This window comes from Hermetia illucens, chromosome 4 (genome assembly GCF_905115235.1).
Source record: "Hermetia illucens chromosome 4, iHerIll2.2.curated.20191125, whole genome shotgun sequence".
NCBI lineage: Eukaryota > Metazoa > Arthropoda > Insecta > Diptera > Stratiomyidae > Hermetia > Hermetia illucens.
Genome location: NC_051852.1, coordinates 108,115,796 through 108,136,793, shown reverse-complemented (window position 1 = coordinate 108,136,793; position 20,998 = coordinate 108,115,796). Strand labels below are relative to the sequence as shown.

Here is a 20,998-nt window from a genome sequence, read left to right as displayed (position 1 = left end):
TGCACATATACTGCGCTTCATGGACTGAAACTTTGGAGTTTCCGTAATAAGCGATCTGCATCATCATCATTATCAACGACGCATCAACCGGTATCCCGTCTAGGCCTGTCATAATAAGGAACTCCAGACACCTCGGTTTTGCGTCGAAGTCCACCAATTCGATATCCCTAAAAGCTGTCTGGCGTCCTGACCTACGCCATCGCTCCATCTCAGGCAGGCTCTGCCTCGTCTTTTTTTTCTACCGTAGATATTGCCCTTATAAACTTTCCGGGCTGGATCATCCTTATCCATACGGATTAAATGACCCCACCGTAAAATATTGAGCCGGATTTTATCGACAACCAGACGGTGTGCATCGCTCATAGATTTCGCCGTTTGGTAGGCTACGGAATCGTCTGGCATCAGTCGGACTTAATACAGGTGCTTCTTACGATGCCATGTTGATCAGACAAAACGGCGTACCATCCTTCTCATAACTAATCTACTTGAATACGAAAGGCCGTGTTTCAGATTGCTCCCATGAAAGTGTCGTTTTGTTGGACGTCGAAGTGTTCTTAGGTGATAATAGTGGCGGGCATGCCCAAGCTGCTATACGGTAGCTGTGGCATTTTCGTCCCCTGAAAATTGTAAAATTTTTGTACTGAATGCATTATGTAATCAAGTTGAATGCAATGGCTCGAAACGGGCAAATTTCACGTACTTTTCCGTTTTTGTGATGTATTGTAATCCGCGAGTGTCCTTCCCCCATGATCGCCAAGAAAAGCAGATTGTTTAAAATGACACGAAATTACTAATTGTAGGTAAAATACTTCAGTTGCGTTTGACTGAATTTCGTTGAGAGAAGACCTAAAAGCTTGCTTGAGAACCATTGCAGTGATCCCACCCACGAATCTTCTGAATGGTATATTTCTGTACAACTTCAAATTTCCCTCCGAGAGTTTTACTTCGGTTGTTTCTAATATGAATTTGGGGAAGATAATGCTCAGGCTAGCGCGCGCAGACGCCTCAAAACTTTTTTGAGGTGCTGTCTATATCTTCAAGTCAAATGGATGGATATTCCTAGATCTCGAAATTTTTATTGATATGTGTTAGCAATTTTGTGTTCAAGGAAACTGGGACGAGTAATGGCTACTGGTTTCCGGATATCCTCGACTAATATCTTGCAGTACCCTCTTCTTGGATCTCACACCAAAAAACTTTGTATCCGTCGAGGAAACTTTGCATTAATCTGTCTCCAAAAGTGCTGTTACAAATGTTATTTACTGCAAATAGTATAAATTTAGCAGCCTTCCAATCCCTTTCCATCCCAGCACCGGTGGCAATCAGATCGCAAATTAGTTACTTTACTTGAAATAATGAGGCAGCTTTCGGCAAGTTAATCCTCCTCCAACGTTTTCAAAGTGAGAGTCTAGTTTCTTAAATTCAATTTCCTCTCCCTAGGCTCAATGAGCAAAGCAGAAGATGCTATACGATAAGAGCGTGGAAGACTTTCACCAATGTGTCCATTAAGTGTCTTATTCTTTTCAAAATTTGACATATCATAAAGTGCCTAAATTCCTTCATGAATTCAAGAAATTTGGTTATCCTGGCCGGCTGTGTATCTGCAGTATTTACAGGAATATCACTCTTGTTCCAGCTCTTGCTGATGGGTTTCACTCTGTGTTAATCTAGATTTTTTTTGCAGGGCATTGCGAAGTCAAATAAAGGTTTCTGAGTTGGGCACATTTGCACCTGAATGTGATTATGTATGTACTCGGGTCCATCTAGATGAGATGCCCGAAAACTAACGTTTCTCCGTTCGATGATCACATCGTCCCTCATTACAAAATATTAAATATCAATTTCACATTATTCAACCCAAACTAGGCCTTTGATTACGACGAGGCAACCTCGCTTGTGAAAGGGAGAAAGGCTAAAGAAGAAAAAGAGGAAATTTTCGTCATAGAAAACCAGTTCATACAATAACTGCGCTGTTAAAGCTCCTCTCTCATTGATTGACTTGAACAAGAATGTTGACCGTTCATGCTGAATTGCTACATTGTCAAAAATGTATTAGCGATGCAAATTTTTGTTAAGTATCCTAATCTATAGGGCAAATTGTGCCAGTTTTGTTACCTATACAGTCCGTTAAATTTGTTTCTCTCTCCCTTAGATTTCGTTCAAAATTAAAAGGAAACACAAGTTCTGGTAACGCATAATTTCTAAATCCTGAAAGTGAAAGTAGTTTGGACTTATCTTCCTCTATCTATATTGACTGTAACTTATAATAAAATATGATTTGAACAAGATACTTTTATATTAAGAATTTCAGTAATAACCTGAATCATATTTATTGAAATCTATATTTTTTCAAGTTCCACCGAAGCTTGCCCATTTCGATTTTGGCGACGAACCCGTAAATTTCGAAGATTCCGTTTCGGTAACTTGTCTCATTTCATCTGGTGACTATCCAATCGACATAGAATGGCTATTTAATGGTTACGCAATCAATTCGTTTTCTGGGGCGACGGTCACAAAAAGCGGTAGACGTGCCAGTATACTCACTATTGACAATGTGAATGCCCAACATGCTGGAAATTATTCATGTGTTGCCAAAAATAAGGCTGCCACGGTTTCACAATCTGCGGAATTGATTATAAACGGTTTGATTTTTCTTAGATTTTAGTTTATTATTTCCTGTATTAGCAATTTTTCGATCCTTCCATATCAAAATCCTCCTATCTTTTCCTCTTTACTTCCTACTTCCCACTTTTCAAATCAGTTGTGTCATATCCTTACACAGTAACTAGTAGCAAGAAGATTATTTCAGGTAACGATTGGAAACCATTGGATTTTTTTCTCCATCATGAACATTATTACATGATAAACACAATTTCGTTACCCTTGCCTGCTCCATCTAATCCTTTTCTTCAAGTTCCGCCAAAGATATCGCACTTCAACTTTGGCGATGAGCCTGTAAACATTGAGGAATCTGTATCAGTCACATGTTTGGTACCATCTGGAGATTTGCCTATCGATATTGAGTGGTTGGTTAATGACTACCCAATAAATGCTTTCTCCGGAGCAACTGTAATGAAAAGTGGCAAACGCACTAGTATCCTAACAATAGACAACGTCAACGCTCAGCATGCTGGAAACTACTCATGTGTGGCAAAAAACAAAGCTGCAACTGTATCTTATTCAGCAGAACTCATTATAAATGGTTGGAAATGAAGTGTTTCTTTGGTTAAATATAATTTGATTTTGTCTCTTAATTGTGAATTACATTCTTTCCCCCCCCCCCCTGCGTTGATACTTCCCTGAAAAATTCACCACCTGTTTTTAATACACTCTTTCGGGTATTTTTGAAAAAAAGTAGGCTCAACTTCAATTATAGCTTTGATAAGTTTACATCTTATTAATATCCTTATTTTACATTTTCTACGAATCAAAGTTGCACCGCATATTGCACCATTCGATTTTGGGGATGAACCAGCCAATTCTGGTGATTCAGTGTCAGTTAATTGTTTGATATCTTCGGGAGACTTACCAGTGGACATTGAATGGTTGTTCAATAATTCGCCAATAAATGCATATTCTGGTGTGAGCACCTCAAAGGTGGGAAAACGCGTGAGTGTTTTGACCATAGATTCAGTCAATCATGATCATGCAGGAAATTATACTTGTAAAGCTAGAAACCATGCAACGACAGTTAATTTTACAGCCGAATTGGTTATAAATGGTATTAGTGTAATATGGAACTTATAATTTTAATGTATCTATGGAAAATTATATTTATTGTGTTTTATTTTAACTCATTCTACTGGCCTAGTGGTAAAAGCTGCTCCAAATAATTTATATGTCCTGCTTTCGCTTATGCAAGCAATAATTTACAAGTAGGCTTTGCTTTGCTAGAACTTAAGTAATATTATATTCGTGTCCTCGAATTGCTCTTGTTTGTGTTTGCTGTTTTGCTTTTCTTAGAATTGGAGAGACGTAATTGTGATAGTTGCTATAATATGCGCACAGATAGATTTGGAATCTTGCAGTTGAAACTTTATCGTTAGGTGGCAAATTGTGTCCCCTCGTGTACACGAAGCTAGCACCAATTGTCCCAGTTTTCACTGTATAAAATATGAATTCAAATGAGAGGTTCCGCATCTCTCCTCAAATACTTCAATTCTAATTCGATAATCACTTTTTTTTATGGAGTCGTGGGCCTTCCCCAGTCAGACACGCATACTAAAATCGCATTGTTTTTTCCTCTTCGATCTCCTGCACGACTGTATTATCGTATGTGCTTCTCCAGCCAAAGCAGTCCTTACATTAGTTCCTGCGTACATTTGTTCTTCTTTACTCCCACTCATTTGAAGAGAACTATCTAAAGTCCTAATTATAATGTTCGTCTCCTTTCCATCCATTTATTGTAGTCAGTTCAATCTTATTTTATAGGTCCGACTTTTCACCTCTTTATAATAATTTCTCTCACGTATCTATCATCATCAACAGCGCAACAACCGGTATCCGGTCTAGGCCTGCCTTAATAAGGAACTTCAGACATCCCACTTTTGCGCCGAAGTCCACCAATTCGATATGCCTAAAACCTGTCTGGCATCCTGACCTACGCCATCGCTCCATCTCAGGCATAGATTTCGTCGTTATTTAGGCTACGGAATCGTCCATCCTCATGTAGGGGGCCAAAAATTCTTCTCTCGAGCGCGGTCAAGAGTTCGCAATTTTTCTTGCTAAGAACCCAAGTTTCCGAGGAATACATGAGGATTGGCGAGATCATTGTCTTGTACAGTAAGAGCTTTGACCCTATGGTGAGACGTTTCGAGCGGAACAGTTTTTGTAAGCTGAAATAGGCTCTTTTGGCTGCCAACAACCGTGCGCGGATTTCATCATCGTAGTTGTTATCAGTTGTGGTTTACGACCCTCGATAGGAGAAATTGTCAACGGTCTCAAAGTTATAGTCTCCTATTTTTATTCTTCCCATTTGACCAGTGCGGTTTGATGTTGTTGGTTGGTTGATTTTTGGTGCTGACATTGCCACCATATACTTTGTCTTGCCTTCATTGATGTGCAGCCCAAGATCTCGCGCCGCCTGCTCGATCTGGATGAAGGCAGTTTATACGTCTCGGGTCGTTCTTCCCATGATGTCGATATCGTCAGCATAGCCAGTAGTTGGGTGGACTTAAAGAGGATCGTACCCCTTGCATTTACCTCAGCATCACGGATCACTTTCTCGAGGGTCAGGTTAAAAAGGACGTATGATAGGGCATCCCCTTGTCGTAGACCGTTGTTGATGTCGAATGGTTTTGAGAGTGATCCTGCTGGTTTTATCTGGTCTCGCACATTGGTCAGGGTCAGCCTAGTCAGTCTTATCAATTTCGTCGGGATAACGAATTCTCTCATGGTCGTGTACAGTTTTACCCTGGCTATGCTATCATAGGCGGCTTTAAAGTCGATGAATAGATGGTGCAACTGTTATCCATATTCCAACAGTTTTTCCATCGCTTGCGGCAGAGATAAAATCTGATCCGTTGCTAATTTGCCTGGAGTGAAGCCTCTTTGGTGGTATGGGCCAATGATGTTTTGGGCGTATGTGGCTATCCGGCCTAGCAAGATAGAAGAGAATATCTTATAGATAGTACTCAGCAACCTGAGACCTCTATAATTGCTGCACTGTGTGATATCTCCCTTTTTATGTATTGATTCGCAGTCCCATACCTTGAGCACAAGTTGATGAACCACTTGGTGTAACTGGTCGCCTCCATATTTAACTAATTCGGCTGTAATTCCATCAGCTCCTGGCGACTTATGATTTTTAAGCCAATGAATTGCACGGACTGTTTCTCCTATACTTGGTGGTGGCAGTATTTGTCCATCGTCTTCAATTGGCGGGACCTCCAACTCGCCGATGTTCTGGTTGTTCAGTAGCTCATCAAAGTACTCAACCCATCCCACCAATATGCCCATTCTGTCGGAAATCAAATTTCTCTCTTTGTCTCGGCACGATGAACATCAAGATGGGTAAGGCTTCATCCTGCAGACTTGTTGGTAAAACTTCCGCGCCTGGTGCGGTTACACCCCGTACTTTTCGAGTTCACAGAAGTGTTGGTTCTGCCAGGCTTCCTTTTTCCGTCTGCGAAGTCGCTTCTCGCCTGAGTTCGTGATAAGTCTCTGCACGTGCCCGCGTTCTTTGAGAATGCGGCATTCCTTCGTTCCGGTGCTAGCTTACATTCATCGTCAAACCAGCCGTTCCGACTCTTTTTGCGGCTGGGACCAAGTATGTTTGTGGCCGTATTTATGATAACGTTCTTCAGGTGATTGTGAAGATCATTTGTTGATGCTTCATCTCCAGGATCTTTGTTAACTGCATCCATTTCCCTCTTATAGGTGTCGCGGAGGGCTGTGTTGTGGATGGCTTCAGTATTAAGAAACCAGGTACTTCCAACAACCATTTCGTGTGACACTGCTAATTGAATGATCCACAGTCCGTTATCATTTGTATTTTGGTGTAAGCTATGGGAGCCAACGTAACGCCTGAATACGGGCTCCTTCCCTACTTGGCTGTTAAAATCCCCAAGTATGATTTTGATATCATATGTGGGACAGCCTTCGAGGATTCGTTCTATTGCCTCGTGCAGCCTCCTCTGCAGGGGCGTGAACCTTAATGAGGCTTATATTTCAAAGTTTGCCTCGGAAGCACAGAATGCATAGCCGTTCGCTTATGTTTTCAAAGCCGATAACAGCAGATTTCATTTTTTGGTTGACTAAGAAACCTACTCCGAGCGCATGGTTTACTGGATGGCCACTATAATATATGGTGTAGCGACTCTTCTCCCGGAAACCGGTCCCTGTCCAACGCATTTCCTGTCGTTGCCGGGTTCGTCGTTGTCATATCCATCCAGTCTGAGGCTCCTGTGGTGGCTTCGTAACTTCGGTTTTCCGTGTAGGGTTGTCAGCCCTGCCCAACCCCCAACCTGGAGGACCAGTTGGTACAATTTGTCCCGTTTTTAGGCGCGGGATACTCGCCTTCATCCTTCTCTGTCTGCAGCTTTTCGTTAAGAAAGAGCTCCCAGCGGTCACCACGTGGAGGTGGAGATAGAGTTTCGTAGTAGAACTGTTGGTGTTGGTTCAGCAGGCGATTCCCAGGTTTTATGCTCCATCGTGGGTACCAATCCACGTTTCGCTCTGGGACCTATACTACCCTTTGACCACCTATCTATACTTCCACCCAAATTCTCTTTCAGTTGAGTTGTACTGCGAGTCACTTGGGTCGCATTCTCAATGTGGTTTTTGGTAACCTTTCTGAATATCGGATTTTTCAATCTACTACGGCAAGAAGACTATACATAGGAGGCGAAACTAGTAAAAAAATGAATTTATGTAACAAGGCAACTAGTTACAAACAACCAGTAGCAAATTTTGAAAGTGAGATTGCCATATTATTACGATCGCCGCCATCTGCAATTGATTTTGGCGCCAAGTTGCAACATTTCTATTACAAACGTAGCCACGTTTACTAACTCCGTGACACAAATGAGATCCAATACCAATCAAGATGCGCAGAACGCAACCGCAGTCTCGACTGCCCACTAGAAGTCATCTTTTTTGTCCCGTAAATGTTCAAAGGTTGCCTAGGCAGTTTCGCTTTCTGTGTATAGTCTTCTTACTAGTTGGATATTTCCTTGCGACAAAATCGACAGTCATCACACAGTTAGATTCACAAATCCTTCAACTCAACTTTCATGTTATATAGAAACCTGTTAAATTCAACATGCAGAAGGACGTTTAACTGCAATGTTCTCAGCGCCTTTTATAACATTTTATCTTATCTGCTTCCCAGTTGTGCGTCTCTTCTTCCAAGTAACATGACAGCCTAAGTAACATGACAATCTCAAACTTTTCTTCTCTCACATAATGCCATTATTCCGCCCAATTCTTTCCGACTTCATTTAAATCGCCGACTCTGTTGGAAATTTCCCGTATTTATCTTATGATTGACTTTGTAGTTACTTCTTCAAGGTGGACAACTTTTCACCCTTTTCTTCTTCACCTCTCTCCACCTAAATACAGACTACTTCGTACCATGTATTATTCCCCTACCGGCCCACTCCTTGTTTGGATGCGCCGTCGGTAATCTTTATGGTAATATTAAATCCAGTCTGGATAATCTTAGAAACGTTTTTTTATTAAATCCTGTACAGTACATCTCGTCTCAGCGCAGTTTTCAACAACAGTCTTACGTTTATACGTTTGTCAACCACTTGTTGACTGAATACTTATTAACCTCATAGAGAATGAACAGCACAAGTTTCTAAAGGGTTAGTTCATTGCCAACAGCGTTTCTTCGCTCCTTCTTCCCAAAGAACTTAGCATAACCTGGGACGATAAACATGGATTTATTACTTACAATTTGAAGTTGTATTCCCTGCCTGAATTTAACTTGGTCCATTTCTGATTAATACTTTCCAACTACATGGGTAGGTTTCATAAATAAGTGCCTAAATAAATGCTGTGCATACCTATTCGTATCAGTTGATGGATAACTCCAGCACTAAATTCTTGCTTGAGTATTATATTAGCATATGTTGCACTGGTATGGCCAAGAGAAACTTTGTGGTTTATTCAACATATAAAATAGTATTCCGCACCGCTCGGTCTTTGAAAAGGCGGTGAGCTTAATATTGGTATATTTTTGGCAAAGGGGGAAGATTTGTGTTCGTCTCCCGTACCCCCGCAGTTATGGCAGATCTCTAAGGATAAACCACCAATTTTAACTAGAAAAGGTTTGCATAGGGTTGGATAAAAGTCTGTTAATAATTTGGAAAGTTTCGGACTAGATTTTCTTGATCTAAAGGATACCAGGAAGACTTTGGTATTTAATCTTCTCCCCACTCTTTTGTTCCACATCCTTTGCATTGGATTGGATTGTTTCAAATATCTGCAAATATGAAGGACTTTACTTCTCCGGGGCCATAATCATCATCAATCATTTGCACCGCTGAGCCGCCGATAACAACGTTAGGCGTACTGTCTGTGTGGATGCCCTACACTGTACTAAGGAGTCAACAGAAAACACTACAAATTCACCTCCAATTTTATGCAATGACGTGCTGTACTGAGTTTGAACGTCATTTCTATTCAATAAGAAAGGGCATTGCTAAAGCCCAGTTTAACTGCTTGGTTAATAGTGTATTGCCCTATAAATACGTGATAAGAGGTATGAAACCTCCTTAGAAAATCATTTTAAAGAATTAGCTGAACGATTTTGTTAAGAACGGTTAAAGCAGTAGAGAGAAACCAATAAAATTGCCATGTGGGAATTGCACAAACTATACAATGTCTTCTGTCTATTCGTCTGTGGAGTATAGGGGAACTAAACAATCTAGTCGTTGTTATTGTTCTTTTCCTTTTGGAACTGTGCTTTCGTCTCATTATCATTAAACTTAATGCCCGCAGTTGGATAAGCTTATAGCAGCCAGAGAAGCACAATGACGAACACAGACATTCATGACGGTCAGGATTCAAGGAACGAAATCGATATAATAAAAAGGTTTAAGGGGGTAAAGATCGACCATGAAGCTGGTTTGAATCGGTTGTTTCCATCTGGGTTTGCCAAAAATACCGTGGCCCATGAAAAATATCCCCATGAAAAATATCTCTCCGTATGCAAGTGGGTTCTCAAGTGTTCTACCCTCAGTAAATCACACAAACGAAGTGATATGCCACCACTCCACGACCCGACCAGCGAAGACACTTTTCTGGTAACTTTTCAGTAATGGACACATCAACATAACGTCCGCGTATGCCTACATTTGGAGTAATCCTACTGATCCAGCGTAACACCTTTGTTTCCATAACTGCAAAACAGCATTCTTTGCCTCTGGCAGTCGTCCAGCACTTGAAAATATTGGCAGCGGCAAATATGCTTTATTGTAGTGATCATCGATATTAAACGACGCCAGTGGGAGAGCGTCACTTCTACCAAGTTGCACTAATATTCGAAGTAAATTCAAGAAGAATCGGACAGTATGACAAGCACAGAACATTAAATGTTAGGCATGAGATACCCATGATGGAAACGAATCTGTGTGAAAAATGGACAGAAATGGCGAAAGAATATTTCCTCATTCAACAACGGAGGAGGTGCGAAACGGCGTTGACGTACCGACTATATTTCGAGCTTTTTTTGGATGACGATAGAGTGGTGTAATCCAACAGATGAGCTCCTCTAACATTAGATCTCATCACAGTATATACTAGATGAGCTTCTTCAGAGCCAGGAAGCAAAGTGGTGACGGTAGTACAGGATAACAACTGAATAGAACGGCGGTTTAAATATTGAGCTGAACTACCGCTTCTCTTCCATATTGTAACGATTATAACGGTTATGTTGTTTCATCAGTCAGATAGTGCTCTTTCATTTTCAATGAAGCACTCGAAGAATTCAATGAATTACACCGTATGTAGATTCTACCTCATCTATATTGTCTGCAGGTTTTGCTCCTTTTCCCGGCTTCCTTCTAGCCAATGATGAATACTCCTGCAGTGTTTTGCTGCAAAAAATTAAATAAATTTATTATGCTCACAGGGGATGGAATAATAATAATCGTTGGCGCAACAATCCATGTTCGATCAGGGCCTTGAAGTGTGTTAGAGCACTTCATTCAAGACCGTAACGGTACACTAGGAGGCAATGTGGTCAGCATTGCGCTCGCGGATGGAATGAAGCGGAATATTAATAGAGAAAAGCCACTTGTGACGTAGAAAAAAAACCCTATACATTTGCTTCTACAAACTGACAGTATAAAGATTATATAGTCGACTTCTTTTCCAATATTTCTAAAAAAAGTACATGATTGGCATTTATTCATTTATAAGATGTTCACTGCATAGGCCGCGCAAATAGATAGAGTAAATCTAATAAGATGGCGCCTTCATTTAATATGAAAAATTAAGTAAATTAAGCCATCGCAAGAATATCTGAACGGGGTTAATGGTAAACGGATGCACAATACTATACTAGTTTCTATAAAACTGCCCCCGGGTGGATTGGATTGATCCAAATATTTTTAATGTAGGTACCAAAAGAGGAAGCTTACGGGTTGACTCTCCGTGGTGAGATGACTTAACGGCTAGAGCACCAAGCTATCGCAAGAGCAGATTACAGTTCAAATCTTACTCGTGGCGTGCCTGAAAGTTCTACAGAAAATCGAACTAGCTGTCCGATCCTATGTTGCCAATGTTACAAATGTCGGGTTTTCTATGAATTAGAACTAGCAAACTTCAGGTTTCAAGGAAAAACTTGCAAACTATCCTTTTTTAAGAGACGCCCTCAGATTCGTAACATCTTGTGAGCGATGCAGGCAGCGACCCCTAATCTGCCATAACCTAAACTATTCTATAGTACATAGATACATAGGTTTATGGTTAAGAGAAGACCGGGAAAATTCTAATTAGGAACATTGGAGGAGATACCGGAATGGAAATGTAGTGAAGGTGGTCAGTACCTGAACCTATCTGATTCAAGCATTGATTATGCAAGGAACTTGGCCAAAACCTTTTTCAGTGACCACGAGGTTCTTTCAGGTCGAGTAAACATATCTTCCCTGAAAAGCCCTTTCCCTATATATCTTCCTCGAAAACTTTGTGTTTCGAATCCTTATATTTCTCCATGAATTCGCCGGTGTTAGCATATAATCAGCCAACTAAAATTTACAAAAATAACAAATGAAAGGCAAAATACAATGCTCTCTAGCATTGAAATCGATCGTAATGATAAGAATTATAATTATTAATTGTCTTTCATTTCTTTTTGCTAATTAGAAGAATCCCTTGCCCCCATAGGGTTGTACCAATTGGAGAGAAAGTGTATCCCTCATTGCTTGAGTCTTTCCTTACGAAATTGGAACGGTTTTGGAGTCTGCTTAGGCCCGAAGCACATGATTTCACTGGTTACAGTGCCCAACCATGTTGTATTTGGCTATTAATTAGCGGAAGTAAGCAACAATGTCTAAGGAGTTATCCATACCCTGAAAGCTTCTAAGGTCCATGGCAATAAATGATCAGGCAATATTCCTCGTTCTTATTACGTAATGTAACAGAATCCCATCAGATTAGACAAACGTTGTTCAAATACAAAATTGGATTACAATCAAATGGCCACTGCTGGTTCAGAGGTACTTAGCATCGCTCACTAAAATAGTAGTCTTATGAAGAATTTGTCCAGAACAAATTCTCAAAACCACAAAGTCTTGGTATCAACATAATGTGGCTTTTAAATAAATTACTGCCACTGGGCACTGGCCACTGGATGACAATTCGTTTATAGTCCCGAGCAAACTAATTATCAAACTTCTCCTATAATATCCATTTCTCATCACAATTCCAATATCAGTCACCTACAATTTCTTTTTCAACTATAGTCCCACCGAAAATCGCACACTTCGAATTTGGTTCAGAACCAGCAAATTTCGGGGATTCCGTTACAGTCCAATGTACCATCGCGTCGGGAGATCTACCAATTGACATTGACTGGATTTTCAACGATTATCCAATTAATGAATTCTCCGGAATTACAACATCAAAAATTGGTAAACGTGTCAACGTCCTTACAATCGATTCAGTCAATGGAAATCACGCTGGCAACTATATTTGTAGAGCTAGGAACCATGCGGAAACTACATACTATTCTGCGGAACTGATTGTTAATGGTTATTGGACGAAAACATTTTTGTCTATAGTATTTATAAGATAAACGATTTTTTTTCATAGATAATTAATAATTCTCTTCAATTTTTGTTTACCCTTCTTCCTTGCCTGAAAAATCTAACTAGTCCCTCCACAAATCACTCCGTTTTCCTTGGGTACCAAACCAACGCATTTGGGCCAGTACCTTACTTACCAGTGTACAATTTCCGAAGGCGACCTACCATTGAATATTATGTGGACCTTTAATAAGCAGCCAATTGCAACCGATATGGATGTAATGGTGTCGAAATTGGGTCGACGAAGTAGTGTGTTAACTATTGAAAGTGTTGAAGCTCACCATGCCGGGAGGTATACATGTCAAGGAGAGAATGCTGCAGGAATGGCGAGCTACAGTGTTGATTTACAAGTTATAGGTGGACCTGCTAAAATTTTAAAAATTCTTCAGGCTTTTCGTATTTTGTTAGCTGGTTTTAATTTTTCACAATGAAAAAATATATCTATTTTTGTAATAAAACATTTCTTCTTCTTAAACTTATCGTTTCGCTATATTTTTAACAAATTCTCTATTTCTTTTATTATTTTTCTCAATAGTCCCACCTCGAATTGTCCCATTCTCATTCGAAGAAGGCCCTGCCCAAATTGGTCAGTACCTTACTCTGCAATGTTCTGTTCCTGAAGGGGACCTTCCCCTGAAAATTCAATGGACCCAAAATGATCGTGAAATCAACTCTGATGACAGCATTGGTATAAAGACGGCCGATATTGGGCGACGAAGTAGCGTCCTAACTATTGACTCAGTGCAACGAGATCATGCTGGAAATTATTCATGTCATGCCGGCAATCGAGCTGGTGTGAGAACCTACACGACGCAGCTGGTGGCTTACGGTTTGGATCTTTGTCTCTTGAGCAGTAGACTTTTGTGAAAGGAATGAGTAGAAAAACTTCTAGAAAACCAGAATACTTCCATTGACGAAGTACTCACTTTGCATGACTAAGACACCAAATGAAAGAAACAAATGGAATTTCCAAATAAGGCATTGCCTGATATGTACCATACACTCAGCAAGGAACTCACTTTTATAATTTTATAGTTTAAAGATTTCGACGGCCTCCATAGATATTCGTTCCTTCTTTTTCTTCGTTGGTCTATTGTACCCTCCAGGAGAGATTTCTTTAAGGGTAGCCACTAGTTAGAAGTGGAACTGCGTACCAATTTTGCTGTTTAAAATAAATTTGCCACCTGTTGAACCTGAAATGTTTTCGAAACTTATGTCCAATGCAAACCTATTTCAGTTTTGCCAAAAATTGCACCATTCGCTCCTGGATCTGATGCTTTCTACCCCGGCGATTACTTTACGGTTCAGTGTTCAATTATCCACGGTGATCACCCTCTTCTACTCTACTGGGCATTTAATGGAATGAAATTGAACGAGAAAAACATTGATGAGCTCGGGGTGACCATTTCCAAAATGGGCTCCCGTAGTAGCGTCTTAACTATTGAATCGGTGAAACACTTTAACGCTGGAAATTACACTTGTTATGGAAAGAACAAAGCTGGCGTGACAAACTACACAGCAGAGTTGATTGTTAATGGTTTGAAATGTTCTCAATTGTATATAAAATATAGTTTTAAGTTTCACGTACTGTCCAACAAAATTTCATTTCCAATTCGTTTACTCAATCCTCCCATTCCCGTCTAGTTCCTCCCAGTGTAGCATCGTTGCGTCCAGATGAAACTCTGTTTATTGGCGACTTCTTCCAGCAATCTTGTATCGTGACACATGGTGACTTCCCTTTTAATATAAGTTGGTATTTCAACGATCATCTTCTTGGGGAAGATGATAGCATTGAAATTATGATAAACGGAAGACGTAGCAGCTCTCTGACTATTGAATCTGTAGCTGGCAGACATGCTGGGAATTATACTTGCAAAGCATCAAATCATGCAGGATCTGGTGTTTCCACGGCTACATTATCTGTCAAGGGTTTGTGCTAAGTAAAAGCGGCTTGAATAAATTTTCTGTTGTCCTTGCTTAACCTCACTGTTGCTAACATTCCTTGCATATCAACCAATTGTTATTAACATATTTAATAAATCACCTACCGTAATATTGTATCTATCCAAAAATATTCTAAGCTTGTAAATGTTTATTTTTATTTCCTGTAATCAATAAGAATTGCCTCAAATCGATCAGTTCAACTTCAATCAAAATGGAGTCAACGGTGGACAACCGGTTCGAATTATGTGCATTGTGTCTGCCGGTGACCTGCCAATAACTATGTACTGGTTGAAAAATGGTGAACCCCTAATACGCTCTATTCACCACAAAATTGATGAATACACCTCAATGTTATCTTTTCGGCAAGCCGAAATTGCGGATGCTGGAAATTATACATGCGTTGCTAAGAATGCCGCTGGAGAAAATCGAAAATCATCGGTTCTAAAAGTGAAGGGTAGAAAGTGCCAACATTGAGTTATTTTCTTCTTTTCTTTGGTTGACGAAGATCGATTGATTGCTTGATTTTCTTATAATATTTCGAATGTTAAATTACAAGTTCCATTAATAGTAATTAAAATGATTTTATTTCTCTTAATTATGTACCATCATTTGTGCAATTGCCAATCCTTCTATAAAAGCTTTCTTTCTTTAAAACATGTATCTAATGTCCGAAAATTCTATAAGGACGATCAATCTTTCCGAATAGCTTTGGATAGTTTTCGTCTGTAAAAGCTTGAAAAGTACTTTTCCATGAAAATGAAATGATCACTAGTAGATCTGATAGTTATTTTCTGGGATGCACCACTGCCAGAGGACTTCAATATTTGTTGATGCACCACATCATAGCGTTCAAAGTTTTTCTGTCTCAATTGACATTTAAAAGAGAAGACTAGTTGCTATAATGATGTACAGTAATCATCAATACCCAGACGTCTCAGTTGACAGATGGCGCCTTACTAAAAGCATCCATGGTTAACTTAATGTATCTTATATCCGACTGAGGTAATGACTCACCTTTGAGTGAGAGATCAAGAGGTCAGAAAACTCTCTGCTACTATGCTACTGGACTGCGGGGAGGCTGATGGCAGTAGGCGTGAATTCAGTGCCGGAGTAATACTTCCAGCAACTCCAAAGCGGATTCTCATTACCTAATAGTCGGTTTCGAAGAGGATAATGACTACAATTCAGTGCAATCGAGGAGAGGCTTTCTTAAGGGTACATTCTAATCCCAATGGTTGCTCTGAATGGTAAAACGCACTCCGACAATGTCTTGCTCGGTCATGTGGTGGACAAACTGGATCTTGGTGACTACAACGCTACTCAAGTCGTCGGCCACGTAGCAAAAAGAGTTTGACACACCTCTCTCTCTAGCTGATCGTTAAAGCCAATCACTACATGTAAACGCTAAGAGTTTCATTGGTAACTACGAATGGTGGCGGACGTGATATACACGAACATCGATACCGCGAAAAATCCAGAAAAGCTAAACGTAATACACGCCATTCAAAAAGTGTGGTCAGTACAAACTGCCGTAAATATCAACGATTTCATCACTTGCAGTCAGTTGTAAATTTTTCGATGCTTCGGTTGAGAAAGTTAATAGTCGGCTCCTCATCAAAATGATCAGCAGCTTAGGAGGAATTGTGGGAAAGGAGTACAATCGTATTGCATCTGGTAAAAATTAAACCTCCTCTGGATGTAATGACAAGTCATGTAAATACGGACTGATCTATTAAATATAAGCCAAATCACCTTGCCCTTCACTTCAGCTCAAATGGAGTAAATCCGTCAGGTTTGGCCGTGCATTGGAGTTTCTGCAGTGCTTTCATAAAAATAATAATCAAAGAACACATCAAACCGTGATCGACAAAGATCGGGCAGCTTTGTGCTCTGAAGGTTCCTGCGTTAACCACATCAACAACCTGCGAATCATTTGAGAATAGTGTGTGGAGTTTACATCTCCGGTTTAACTGCTTTTCTTCGATTATAACAAAGCCTTAGACAGCGTCAAGAGGGAGTGCATCTGTAATGATTTGCGCAAAAGGAGCTTGTCGAAAAGCTGATAGCAACTATCAGGGCGACATTTAATTCCGCGAAATGTCACGGTATGCATCTCAAAAGAATTTAAAGTCTGAAACTCAATATAATTTCTTCTTGTTAATGCACCATCACTCTTTCCTCCAAACGCCTGAACTAAGCTATGCTATATCTGTTTACTCTACTTCTACTTGACTTTACTCGAGGCGTGGACCGTCTAGTTCTGGATTTAGAAAAGAAGGCGCTCAGGTACATTTTACCAAACCGTCAACAATGGCTTGTAATTTTGTTAACTCGCTATACTCCCATTAAGGGACCAATAGAAACAGTATACCATCGCTGTGATTAAATAACGAAAACAACTGGTAAAATTTTCCAACGGAGGAGACGGTCGAGGTACTTAGATGCCTGAAGAAAGTGTATCCTGTAGGACACACATAAGCTGCTTAAATGAAAGCGATATTAATCGCCCATTAGGATAATTTGAGTTTGATTTCCATAATAATCTATATGCCTAGAACAATCATTCTAGCATAGCTTAGTACAGGATATACTACAATTTTTGGGCAACCTAAGAAATACCCCTAAATGTGCACATTATAGGGTTGACAACACTTAAAACGTATCTCACAACAGTAGTGAAAAGTGGCTGTGTATGGATGTATGGATACCTAGGCGCAGTTCCACAGAAGTAGCGTTTTCCCGGCTTGCATATCCCTATGATTGCTAGATCGTGTAGGTGGAGAAAGTTTTTGCTACTTTTGATATGGTTGATTGCAAATATGTTGGTAACCGTGATAAAAATGAAGAGAATCAATCAGAATTAACTCAACAAAAATAAACCGACACTATATTGTTTCGCCATAGCCAATTAGGTCTAAACACTAGAAGCAGCCTATGACGTTTCTAGGAACACATGAGATCAATACAAGACCATTTATACCAAACAAAAAGTGTTTTAAGACCAGAGTGCGTGTATTCATAGATCACTGCAGGGTAAACTACTATGTACTGAAATTGAGAGATTCCCAAGGCATCAGTTGCAAGGCATTTTGTGAGAGAGGCAGTGAAACTTTGATCTACTTCCTGGAGTAATATTGAACACTTATACGCAACAAAGAAATCATCCTAGGAGAAGGTCAAAATATCAGGTGAAATGCTTCAGTAGTTAGAAGTAAGTACACAGTTCCTTGTCAAATGGCAAAATGAATTCTGGCGCAAAGACTCAAGTAAACGTCCGCTTCTGATGAACCCTGAATACATCTAAAGTTTTCGGATCATTCATCAAGTAAAATCAGAGCTATTTTTCACGATAGATTAATATCTCCCCATGGGAAAGTGAAGAAGCGTTTTTTTTTTCAAGGACATGATCAACATGAAAAAAAGTAGGTTGCTTCAGATACCGTGAAAAATCTATGACCGGAACCAAAATTCGAACCAGGAGCGAAATTGCCGCCCTAGCTAACGTATGGTCGAGCGTACGGCCCAGTATTGGCAGTACATAAAAGTGTACGTATTTTAAGTGGGTCACTCAACAAATAAAGAACTTGAAGCTTGATAACCATTTGAACCTACATATACGTATGTAATTTCAGGTGCCCGGTTTGATTCCCTTTAGAAGTTAAAAATTTAAGACATTTTGTTTCCACCTCCTATGATACCAACCAGCAAAGTTCAATTGTGTGAGGTCATGCGCTTTTTCCTTGGTCTAGTCTGGAATAAATCTTCATCGCCTAGTTATATAACTAGGCGCTAGTTAAGCAGAATAGACTTATGTGTCTACGTTCTGATATTTTGAAAGAGATCTATCTGGGGTAATGCTCCCATCATACTATTGGTTTCAAAGACTTCTTAGGATCTAAGCACCGATTCTGCTTGTTAGAGGTAAAGTAAGGAAATAAATCTATATTTAGCATTTTAAATTTCAACCAAATTCATACGTACTGAAAAGCCCGCGGCATTGCGTGTGACGTCACAAATCGCGTTAACAACTTCAGTAGACCAGGAACTGGCAGTTGCTTATTAAAACCTCAAAATCTCAAATTATGTTCGCGTGTGAAATGTGAAAAAGGACGCTGAAATATTGTTTCGTGCCTTGCTGCACAAATAACTCTGCAAAAACCCCCTGAAAGCTTTTTCACTTTCCCGATAGGAGATATTCATAAAAAGTGCATCAACATTGCCCAGCAGTTTTTTGGAGTCAAGTTTAAATTATGAGGATCATTTCAACATTTTTTAAACTTCAACTCCAATCTTAATTGATAATATACGAATGCGTTAGAATTTTCTGTCATTAATATTCAAATTCAAATCAATTAACATGAGAAGAGATACCGTACAATTTTCAACCGGCCCAAGGTTCGAATCTTATTCAGTTCAAGTCCATTTTTTTGCGGTCTGAATATCTTTCAGGAACGTAAGTTTTGTCGGCGCCCAGGTAAAGATGCGAGTGAAGCATTTTGTGCAACTGTATTCGGGCATTATTTCCCCCAACGCCATGTAAACATTGTCCTGGCGCATTTACTGCACTCCCCACCTACATTGTCTCTATAACTTTTACGCTGGTACATGTACATCAATTATGAACCAATATGGTGAAGATTTGCATTAATTTTATTTCTCACACTTGTAAAATGCAAAATGTGTTGGAAGGAATCGATGGACAAACAACAAAACGGAAAATTCAGTTTTGGCTTGTCAGAATTTTCTACATAGCTCCCTGATATTACTGCCGAAACGTAAGGTAAATTTGAAAATTTTCCTTACACGCAAAAATTTCGCACTTTTCATTTAAAAACTGATTGAAAAGTAAAAAGTAACAAACACTAAACCGTACGCTTTCACATAGTTAAAAAATTCAAATTCCTCGCTCCATGACGTCACATAAAGTGTCTTGTGAGAATTCAATTTTGAAACGATTATAATTAATAAATGAGCGTTCCGAATTGGTTTTTCTTTCAGCGGATGGAAGGTGAAATTACTATTTCGACGTCAAAAAACATACATTTATTTTCTAATGCAGGAGTCTATTGTTGATACCTTTTAATTGGATAAGCCTGCTTCTGAGTTATGTAAGTCGTTAAGTGCCTGTCAACTATACTTTCTAACTTTATAAAGTCTATGAAAGCCGAATAAGCTACAAATAAAACTACAGGCTAGGTAGGTAAGATTTATTGAAAATAATAATGCCTTGCCAGCAAGAGATAGACGGCGACCTAAGCTGGAGAGTAGCGATCCATTTTGGATCCTCGATCTTCGATCGCGAAATTCAATCCAGATATTTGTTCTGAGCATTCTCAATTTTACGTTTAATATTAGACAACAAACTGGTGGAGTCGATGGTATCAACGTCTGATGATAGGAATGGCAAGATTCAAAGTATGTTTAGGTGTAAAAGCTCAAAGAAAAATAAGACGGAAAATCCTAAAAGAACTATTGTGCCCCTTTAATGATTATAGAGTACCTATTGACTATAGCATGTCGTTCAAGCCTATAATCGAAAGGAACTCTATTATATCCCCCACTTCCAATTATTTTAACCTCTCATCTGGTATTAAGTATCCACCTATGTGCCTCAATCTGCTTTGCATCGATTTCGTCACTCTGTTCATAGAATCTACAGGCAGAGTCCATAAATATCATTCGCTTCCTCAGGTGATAATTTCGTCTACAGTGACCAGTGAGTATGCCCACTATGTTCCGGAGGCTTTTCTTTTGAGCGTATTGGTTGCTATCCCTGCATGAGTAAGCTCGACTATTCTATTCGTGGTACGTTCACCCAGTACAGTTCTCTCAGTCATTCCTCTTCGTTTACTAGCATCGTAGTTACGAGCCCATTTCCGATTCCACAGAAGAGCTTTGCTCCTTACAGCGGAGTTCCTAATTCTTTCCTGGTCAGCTTGTCCGCTGCCTCATTGCTTTCTAACCCACTGTGGCTTGGAATCCAGAGTATCCAGACTTTATTGAGCGATTCAAGCATGTTCAGTCTATTAAAGCATTCCCATAATGGTTTGGAATTTGATGCCATGGTTGGAAGTGTCGCTGAAAACATTCCTGCGCAAGGGCCTTTTCACTGCCAGATATAACGTCAAAAGGAGTTTTCTTGCCTGTTTTTTGGTACAATATTTCCAAAGTGTTACATTCCCTCACAATAATGGAAGTGTATATTTTTTTCTCTAAGAGCGAGCTCTGATCGCCTTATCAAACCAGTTTTTTATGTGCTTTCTTGTGCGTTTGCTTTTGGTCGAACGTAGTTATTTGCT

General features: G+C 39.7%; 1 protein-coding gene across 12 annotated transcripts in view; it reads left to right on the top strand.

Annotated features, from left to right (window-relative positions):
* The window catches only part of LOC119655711 (Down syndrome cell adhesion molecule-like protein Dscam2), a 411,078-nt gene that overhangs the window by 300,367 nt on the left and 89,713 nt on the right, over nucleotides 1-20,998 (top strand). For 4 of the 12 annotated variants that reach the window (XM_038061735.1, XM_038061739.1, XM_038061736.1 and 1 more), the window contains exon 9: nucleotides 13,291-13,584. The exons of the other annotated variants lie outside the window; for them this stretch is intronic. In XM_038061735.1, the coding sequence (XP_037917663.1) occupies nucleotides 13,291-13,584 (294 nt within the window). The remainder of the gene's footprint in view (nucleotides 1-13,290; nucleotides 13,585-20,998) is intronic. 12 annotated transcript variants of the gene reach the window in all.